The 9364-nt window shown below is 59.0% G+C and overlaps 1 protein-coding gene across 1 annotated transcript in view; it reads right to left on the bottom strand.

Annotated features, from left to right (window-relative positions):
* The window catches only part of STARD3 (StAR related lipid transfer domain containing 3), a 19313-nt gene that overhangs the window by 3956 nt on the left and 5993 nt on the right, over positions 1-9364 (bottom strand). Inside the window, exons 2-8 of the mRNA XM_015570794.1 lie at positions 5365-5599; positions 2177-2279; positions 1706-1783; positions 1531-1584; positions 804-921; positions 509-607; positions 259-314 (exon numbers count right to left, since the gene is read on the bottom strand). Of these exons, the coding sequence (XP_015426280.1) occupies positions 259-314; positions 509-607; positions 804-921; positions 1531-1584; positions 1706-1783; positions 2177-2279; positions 5365-5549 (693 nt within the window). The 5' untranslated portion in view covers positions 5550-5599. The remainder of the gene's footprint in view (positions 1-258; positions 315-508; positions 608-803; positions 922-1530; positions 1585-1705; positions 1784-2176; positions 2280-5364; positions 5600-9364) is intronic.

The raw sequence follows: 9364 nt of genomic DNA, 5'->3' as shown, positions 1-9364 counted from the left end.
TGGGGGTGCGCCGGCCTCCCAGGCCCTGAGGGGCTCTGGGGCCAGGAGCTGTGGCTGCGGCTGCTCCCCACGGGTGCCCGGGCAGGAGGCGGACCAGGGGGCCTGACAGCAATGGGGCTGACCCTCAAATGGGCGCTGACTGGCATTCAAGCCGCTGAGGTCTACCCTCTGCTGGGAAGCCCCTGCCCACCCGGGCGGAGCCCAGACTGGCCCTCTCTGGGGGGCCCTCCAAAGGGAGGGTGGGTGGCAGCCAAACACCTGGGCGGAGAAGCTCCTCTTCCCGGCAGCTTCTTCATCTGATTCACTGTCAGACCCTGCGGAGAGAGGCACAGAGGACAATGGAGAGGTGGGAGAGTGAGCGGGGTGGCGGGGTTCAGGTACACACGCAGGATGTGGGGGTGGATGGAGCTGAGTGGGAGAGGGCTGCTGGCTTTCCCCAAGGAGACCATACAAGGAATAGAAGGAGCAGCCCCTCCCAGAAGGCAGTTCCCCACCCCCCAGCCCTCACCTGCAAAGGATTCTGGGGGTGAATAGAACTGGCCCTCGGAGAGAGCTCCGGAGAAGAGTAGGGGTCCTCGGGCGACAGCGGCCTGGGCAGCAAGGTACCCTGGGAGAGCAGACACGGCAGCCATGGTCCCACACCAGCGACAGGCCAGCAGCCGGGTCCCCCGACCCCGGGCTCACGCTTAGGCTCCTGGGAGCTACTCAGGGTGGCAAGATAGCCCAGAACCAGCTCTGAGGCCTGAGATTCTCCTCTCGGGGGGCTGGCGTGACCCGCTGCCTCCCTTCCCCCTGCCACTCACATCGCTCCTCCTCAGCCTCCTGGGGGAGGACCTTGAAGTCAAGGAACCAGGTCTCCAGCCAGGCAAGGACAAAGGACACGATGGGGAGCAGGTAGCCGAACGCCCCTTTGGTGAGCAGCTGTGGAGAGAGGGGGCTGAGCTCCATGGCAGGGGTCACCACATCCCAGAGCAGGGCCCTTCCTGGGGCTGCCCACTCTGGCACATCCCCCACCCCTGGTACCAACTGCTTGGGGACCCTCTGTGGCACATGCTGAGATGAATGAATTCTACAGCAGGATAGACTGAGGTTAGGCTGGAGGAAGAACTTCCTTTCTTGGGCCTGTGAGTGGGCATGGGGTAAAGCCAGTGAAGATGATTCCTTGGGGCCTGGCCAGTGTGGCTCAGTGATTGAGCATTGACCCATGAACCAAGAGGTCACCGGTTTGATTCCTGGTCAGGGCACATGCCCAGGCTGTGGGCTTGATCCCCAGGAGGGGGCGTGCAGGAGGCAGCTGATTGATGTTTCTCACTCATCAATTTTTCTATCTCTTTATTTCTCTCCCTTCCTCTCTCTCTAAAATCAATAAATATATATTTTTAAAATAGACAATTTCTTGGAATATCAAAGGAGAGGTTACCCCTTCACCCCAACTCAGATACCCAAAATCAGAGAAATGGCCCCTTCTTAGGAGAAGCCCGTCCCTCAGGCCAGATGCCCACCAGACCAGCCGGACCCTGAGCCACTGACCTCAGAGAGGATGACCTTGACAATGAGGAAGGCACTGGACACCAGCGTGGTGACCTGTCCAGGGGAAGGGAGGAAGGAAAGAGGGAAAACAGAGGCTGGGGGTGAGTCCTCCTCCACCTGCTCCCCTGCACCAGCCCCACCAGGGCCCAGAGCTGCCGGGAAAGTGGCGTCTTACCGCAATCACCCACCAGTGCCGGAGCCGCAGCACCGCGTAGCCCAGCAGCAGTCCGGAGAAGCGGAAGAAGGCGAGGACCTGGGGTGGGGGTGGGGAAGCCATCACAGGCAAGCCAGTGCCCTACCCCTGCTGAAGGCTCCCCTCCTTCCAGCCCAGCACCCCAGGCTCCCTCCACATGGGGGTGCACGCCTTGGGAGAGAACAGCTGAGCCAGTACTTCTTAGGGGAAAACTTGGACGTGACCTTCTTAGACCTGAGTCTTGGCTACCCCCCCCCCGCCCCCCCGCCCGCCCCCTCAGGGGTTCTGAAGGTGGGGACTCACTTAGGAACCCTTTTAAAGACTGAGGACTCCCTGAGGGTGGGAAAAAGTCTCCCTGCTCAGGTCAGAATGTGCCGCAGTAAGGAGAGTCTATCTCTAGCCAGAGTCCTGTCCCTGCTCCCTCTCTGCTCCCAGGAGTCTCGGGTCACTCACAAAGATGTCAAAGAAGGAAGTTTTAAAGTTGTAGTGGATGATCTCCTGCTCCAGGTTCTTCCGAATACCTGTGTTGGTCTGGAAGAGGAAGATACGAACAGCTCTACAGGCAGAACCCAGTCCCGGGGCTGCCCCTCCCCTCCCGGAATGGGGAGAGGAAGGGTGGAACCTGCAAGGAAGGCTGTAGACGCTAAGCCACCACCCCTGGGGGTCCCCAAAGCACCAAGGGAGCTCAGCCAGAGGCCTGGGACCCCAGCACTAGTACCCTCCCTCTAAAGATCCAGGCAGCCCAGGTAAGCAGGGCTCAAGCAATGGTGAACGTGGGCACACCACCCGGCAGGGGTACCTGTGGAGGCCTGGGGCCCGTGCAAGGGAGGCCCTGGGCCCTATGCTAGTAGGCGGACTGGCCGGCAGGTAGGACTGCTTAGAGCCTGCCGCACATAATTTCATCTCCCTCCCACCACTTCGCTGCTCCATCTTCCTAGTCAACCATCCATCTGGGGTGATGGGGGCGGGGGGTGGGCAGTGGTGTCAGACGGAGCCCCAGGTGGCAAATCAATTGATTAGGTTTGTGCTTAATGGGCAAAATCCATCACGCTGCTGGAGAGGACGGCGTGGAGAGAGCAGACTTGTCCCTGCCCTGGCCACCCACACACTTTCAAGGGGAGCCTGAGACCTTGGCTAGGGAGAGAGGGGCCTGGACAGACGCCGGAGCCAGGCTGCAGCCTGAGGAGGAAGGCCCCCACCACTGAGACCGGGGCTTCTAATCTGGCAGGTGGTCTGAGTTTGGGGGCAGGAGGCTGGTTAAAGATACAGATGTTCAGACCACTGAGTCTGAATCTTAGGGTGAGCGGAACATCTGGAATCTTTATAAGCTTCCTGGTGACTCTGGTGCTGAGACAGGGAGCCAGCAGTCTGGACAGCCCCCCCACCCCCACCCCATGTTAGAAACCCCCGACCCTGCATCCCACCACCACGTGCCTCTACCTCAAGACCACCCTGATCTCTGTGGAGTTCAACACCCCCGTGCCTGGCATGACACCCCACCCTACCCAGGCCCTGCCCTCCTCTTTCTCCTCATCTGCTCCCTCTGTAGTGCACTAGGCTTAAAGCAAACTTAAAGTAGCAGGGGGAAAATTTCAGACTTAGCAAAGGTTGAGGTGACCTGTTCTGAGTTCTGAGAATTGACAAGACCAAGGATATGGCTAAGGATGGGTGGCCATGCATGGCCCTGGAAGTTCCTGGTCAGCACACCTGTGCGTGAGAACCCTGAATAGAGTATTGTAAAAGGATGTTTGTGGCGTGTAGAGCACTGTAACAGTTATGATGGATATTTGTGGTTTGTGCAAATAAAAGCTTGCTTGACCCCAAGGCTGCTGCTGCTGTTCGGGTTCGCTCCCTGCGTGGAGAGGTCCGAGGCAGTCACTGGCCAGTTTCAATAAATCCTCGCTTGCTGTTTTAGACCTAATTGGAGTCGGTGGTCTTATTCTCGCGAACATTGGTCCACAACACCTCTTGGGCTCCACAGCCCCTCTCACCCCTAACAGTTGCTATCCCTCAAGCTCTGTCCTCCACCTTCTCTCTTTTTTAAAAAAAATATATTTTATTGATTTCAGAGAGGAAGGGAGAAGGAGAAAGAGATAGAAACAGCAATGGTGAGAGAGAATCATTGATCGGTTGCCTCCTGCACGCCCCACACTGGGGACTGAGCCCACAACCTGGGCCTGTTTCAGACCGGGAATCGAACCATGACCTCCTGGTTCATAGGTTGACACTCAGCCACTGAGCCACACTGGCTGGGCAACCACCTTTCTCTTTACAGAGAACTCCCTCTGCCAGGGCACCTGCCTGCACCAACTGCGTCTGGACTCAGGAGGGCCGAGTCCCAGTGCCGGAGTCCCAGTCTCTGGCAGCAAGACCGTCTGACCCTGCTGGGTCCTTGCAGCCACTGGGCCACACACAGTCTGTTAGGAAACTAAAAAGACACACGTGCCAAAATATGAAAATAAAACTACAAAATTGAAAATTAATAAAACTTGAAGTGTCTCCCAAGTGAAACATTTTGTTAACTCCACTAACTGCTAAACCAGCATCCGAAAAGTTTTCATTACATTTGAACACAATTAGGGGGTTAGGTTTCCTCGCTTTGCGGGAATTCCCACACAGGCCCAATGGCCGCCGGGCTATTACCGCCCAAACAGCCAGAGACTCAGGAGTTAAATCACCAGGATACGTTCACCTTTCCCAGCGAGGACAGGATGTGGTGAAGCTCGGTGCTTGCTCTGATGTGGGCTGGGACCTTCGAAAGCACCAAGACCTCGGAAGCTCTCTGACCTGCCCTGACCCTTGCCGGGCCTCAGCTTTTCACCAGGAAGACGGTCCCCACAGTCCGCGTGGCTATGGCTCCATCGAGACAAAGGTGCCAGCGCATCTCTGTGCGCAAAGGACGGTCACCTCCGAGCCCTGGCTGCCCTCCAGCTCCACGTGCCCGGAGTCAAACTTCCCCTCTTCACCCTCCAACCAGCCCCTTCTCCAAACTCCTCGCCGCTATCAACACTGTCCTCCCTCTCCTGCCGCCCGAGCCTGAGACCCGGAGGAAGGGCATCTGCTGTCCAGAACCCTCACTTTATGGAGGACACGAGGGGCGGCTCAGAGAGGCTGCGTCCCTGGCCAAGGCCACAGTTAATGCAGAGGCGGAGCTGGGACAAGACCGAGCCGGGAGGCCCTGCTCCGACGGCTCCGGCCTCTGCGGGTGGGCGCTGCTCCGCCCTGTCAGCGCCTAGAGATCAGGCCCCACCGCCAGCTGGCCAAGCAGCGCAAGGGGGCGGGGTGTGGACCCTACACTGAGGGGCAGCTTTGTCTCCAGGCTGCTGGTAGCATCTCACCCAACCCTCAGAGGCCGGACTGGAGGATACGGGACTGTCCAAACTGGGGAGGGAGCGCTGGGAGTCCCGGAGACCGGAAGCTTTCACTGGTTTGCTCACCACTCTACCCTCTGCTTTTAACACAGTGCCTGGAACACAGTAATGGCTCAGGAAACGTTTGCTGAATGAATGAATGAAGCCAGGAAGCAATGTAGGGCAGAAAGAAGACAGGTTTCAATGTTGGGGTCTCTCCTTCTTTGTAGAAATCGGGAGGTTCAAATCCGTCCTCCACGCTTGCTGAGGGACCTGAGACAATGACTCCACCCGTCGAAGGTGACGAAGAGACAGAAGGTGCGGCGGACATCAGAGATGGCCTGGCGCTTCTCAGGGGGTGGCAGGAGGAAGTGCGAGGAGAGGCTCTGCTTGTGGGACAGAGAGGAGCTGAGGGAGGCCACGGCTGGCAGGCTGCGCTCCAGGTCACAGGACCAATCCCCCGGCAGTTTGTTCATCCTGGTGGCCCCCCGCCTCCAGGCAGGGAGGGTGGGTCTCAGCTGCAGAGCTGCAGGAGGAGGTCAAGCCAAACCTCTTAGGGTCCTGGGGGTCCCGTCAACCTCCTTCATCCTTAACCCTTCACACACAGCCCCAGGCGCCCCACTCACTCCCCCAACCTCTGACACACACACCCTCCCACCCCCAGGCCAGGGCCCTCTCCACCCAAACCCCTCCCAGCAGCCGGGCTTTCGGGTTTGATCACCCCTCTCACTGTCTCTTCCTTCCTCCCACCCCCTGCAAAGCCGGAGGGTGGGGTGGGGGGTTGGAGGGGAGCGGCAGGTTCACCCTCAAGGCCTCTGGGGTCCTCCCTGGTGTCTGGGGATGTAGCCAGCTCCAGCCCAGCCCGAGGTTCAGCCTCTGGTGTCAACAGCCGCCCCTCCGGCCCCAAGCTCTGTTCTTTGTTTTCCAAGCACAAAGCCACATTCCCTCCCAGTAGCCGGCCCTACCCTCCCACCCCCTAACCCGTGGCCACTGGGAGGGACTTCCTGGAGCAGAGTCTCCCAGGGCTCTGGGGGGTGGAGGGAGGACATCGCTGTCCCTTCTGCTCCACCCACCATCCCCACCTGAGGCCCCACCACCGTGTCTCTCAACTGGACACTACAACTTGCTCCTAATGGGCGTCTCCAGGCTGCCTCTCTCGCCTGGCAACAACCCCTTCTCCACACAGCAGCCAGAGAAAGCCTTCAAATCATCCATCAGACCTGCCATTCCCAGCCTGCGGCCCTCCAACAGTGGGGCTCCCACCGGTCCCAGGGGACCAGCACCCTCCTCACGGGCCCCTGCAGTCCAGGCCCCGCGGGTGAGGTTCTGCCATGCTCCTCTCAGAAGTCCTCCCCGTCTCACCGCTGCCACCCCGGCCTTCAGGTCCCTGCACCCGGGCCTACGGGGGCCTTGGGCCTCGCTCTCTCCCGCTGCTGTGTGGGACGTCCTTCCCAGCCCTTCCCAACGTCAAGTCGAAAGCCCTCTCCTCGGAGCCCGCCCCCCCACTCCCCGGTCACAGTATGAAGCATGTATGTCCTCAGTGGACTCATCACCACCCGAAACGTCTTCTTTATTGTTCTGCAAACTCCATGGGCGCAGGGCCTGTCCTCGACGTGGTCACTGCTGTCTCCTAGAGCCCAGCGCAAGCCTGGCACCTAGTAGGTGCTCAGTGACTGACTATTGGGTAAGTGGGTGACCCAGAGGGGCCCCTGGCCCTCGGCAACGTGCTGCGCAGCAGAGAGGACCAGGGCCAACCCTAGAGAAGAGCCAGCCACTACCCAAGAGCTCCACTGCCCGCAGAACCCTGTGGCCGTGGCCATGCCCACACGGGGCAGGAAGGAGGCTCTTCCTAGTCTACAGATAAGACCGCCCAGCTCAGAGAGGTGGATGGACGTACCCTCCCTTCACGGCCTGCTCAGCGAGGCAGCTGACATTCTTATGAACTCCAGAGACAAAAGGGGCCCCGGGCACTCCCTCCCCAGGGCATCCCCATGCAGCCCCCAGGCCTAAGATCTCTGCTCCCAATGAGCTGCAAGGGACCTCAGAGGCCCGTCTCCTGGGTGGAGGAAGAAAAGGCTCTGTCTAGAGCCAGAGAGGCGCTGACTCAGCGAGTGGGGCCTGAGCTTCTAGGACAGTGGTTCTCAACCTTCCTAATGCCGCGACCCTTTAATACAGTTCCTCATGTTGTGGTGACCCCCAATTTCATTGTTACAAATTGAACATAATTAAAGCATAGCGATCAATCACAAAAACAATATGTAATTATATATGTGTTTTCCGATGGTCTTAGGAGACCCCTGTGAAGGGGTCGCGGCCCACAGGTTGAGAACCACTGTTCTAGGACTTGATCAGTCTCCCAGAGTCTTCTCACTGGGCAGCACCAGGGGGCAGATTTGGGGGCCAGTGGAAGGGGAGCCCTGGATGTTTGTCTCTGGCCCTGGGGAGGCAAGAGCTCAGCAGCCTTCCTCCTGATTTGCTGTTTCCTCTAAACGTTCGCTGGATTTACTACCTGCCAGTCCCCTCAATCTACGGGGTCGAAAACAAGCCCCCAGCTTGTGGCCGGCAGGAGGTTGTGAGCAAGCCAGCTCACCCATGCTGGCCTCTTGCACAAGCCCCGATGACGGCTCCCAGCAGAGGCACCAGCCCAAGGCTGCCCCCCAATACCACACTCTTGGGGTCCCCATAACAAGCTCCTCCGGAGGGTATTGAAGGAAAGCTGAGCGCAGCTCTGGAAGGAGACAGAGAGGAGGGATGTGACAGGCCGCTGGCAGGGGACCCACAGCATCTATCAGCAGGCCCTGGTGCCAGTCGGCACCCGCTCAGCGCATCCCTCACCATGGCAGGGCCGCAGCTCCAGGGCGGTGACATTTCCTCGTCTCTAATGGCCCTCCCGTCTCCTGTCAGACCCGTCTCCATCTCTCCCCTTCCCTGTCTGTCTTTGCTTTCTAAGTGTCTTTGTGCCCCGTCTCCGTGCCCATATGCTGTCGCCCCCCCCCGCCCCCATCTTCCTCCCATCTCTCTCCCATCTATGAGTCTTTCTCTCCTCCCCTTCTCTAGTTTTCTCCTGTTTCTCTCCTTGTCTTCTCTATCTGCCTGCACCTTGCCTGTCTCTCCCTCTTCCCTGTCTCACTTCAGAGCACTATGGCTTCCCCACTCCCAGGCTGCTCCTGTGTCTGTCTGTCTGTCTTTTCCCCTGGCTTTCTCCCTCCTTCCCTCCCTGGGGACAGGACTTGGGTGGCAGCAGCTTGGGTGTGAGAAGCGCTCAGAGTGGCAACAGCACTGACACACACATCCAGACATCCCCGATAAAGCGAGAGACACAGATGAGGGCTGGGAGCAGAGGTGTTGGGGAGCCTGGAGCTGCAGACGCAAGGGCATGCGGAAGCCAAACACAGGGGGTCTGAAGCAAGGGTTGGGGCGCTGCCCAGAGTCGGAGGGAGAGTTTCTATTATCTCCCTCCCCCCTGAAAGCAGCTCAGAGTCCAAGTAAGTGAGAGCTTGTAACAGAACTCAGGATAAGGCCCGAGTGCCAGTCTGGGGCAGCCACTAATCCCGGGTAACTGCGGGCAAGTCCTTCTCACCAAGGAAAAAGGCCCGTAGTTTTCTTAAAACCTCCCTTTTTCTAAGCAAGAGAAACTAAAATAAGTAAGTAAATCCCTACTTGGAACCTTCCTATATAAAACATAAAAAGAGGACTGTTACGGGTCCTGCCCCAGAAGGTGGCCACAGAGAGCCTTCCCGGTCAGACCTTCTACAAACTCTGGGGTCACCCCTGCGGCACCTCCTTGGCACACTCACTCAGATGATGTCAGAAGGCCTTTGGCTCCCTCAGACCACCTGTCAGCCCGAGAGGTGAGAACCACCTTGGCCTGGACCCGCCCTTCACAGTCCCCAAAGCACCTGTGCTCTGGCCCCCGGGCCCTGGAGGGTGGGAGGTGGCAGGGCCAGCAGAACAGCTAGGCTTGGCCTCCCTGCCACCAGGCCCACCTCCTGATGGGGGGAAGGCAGGCATGAGTGCTGTGAGGCTGGAGCCCGCAGGGCTGCCACCCAGGCCCCTGGGAGCAGCACCTCCCGCCCAACCCCACTGCCTGCTGTCACCGGCCCCTCCCAATCGCCTTCCGAGGTGCCAGGAGCGGAACAGCACGTGTGGCGTGAAGGAGTCCGCCTGAGTTGGCTGCAGGCTTGACATTCATCCTGTGTTTGCAGAAGCTGAGCTGCTAAGGCTTAGGGAGAAGTGGGAAGGAGGGAGGGAGGAAACTGGGGGTTTTACCACCCTGGGTTGGAAGGGAAAG

The sequence above is a fragment of the Myotis davidii genome, unplaced genomic scaffold (assembly GCF_000327345.1).
Source record: "Myotis davidii unplaced genomic scaffold, ASM32734v1 scaffold327, whole genome shotgun sequence".
NCBI classification, from domain to species: Eukaryota; Metazoa; Chordata; class Mammalia; order Chiroptera; family Vespertilionidae; genus Myotis; species Myotis davidii.
The sequence above is the reverse complement of the archived record's forward strand: the minus strand, read 5'-3'. Positions and strand labels throughout refer to the sequence as shown.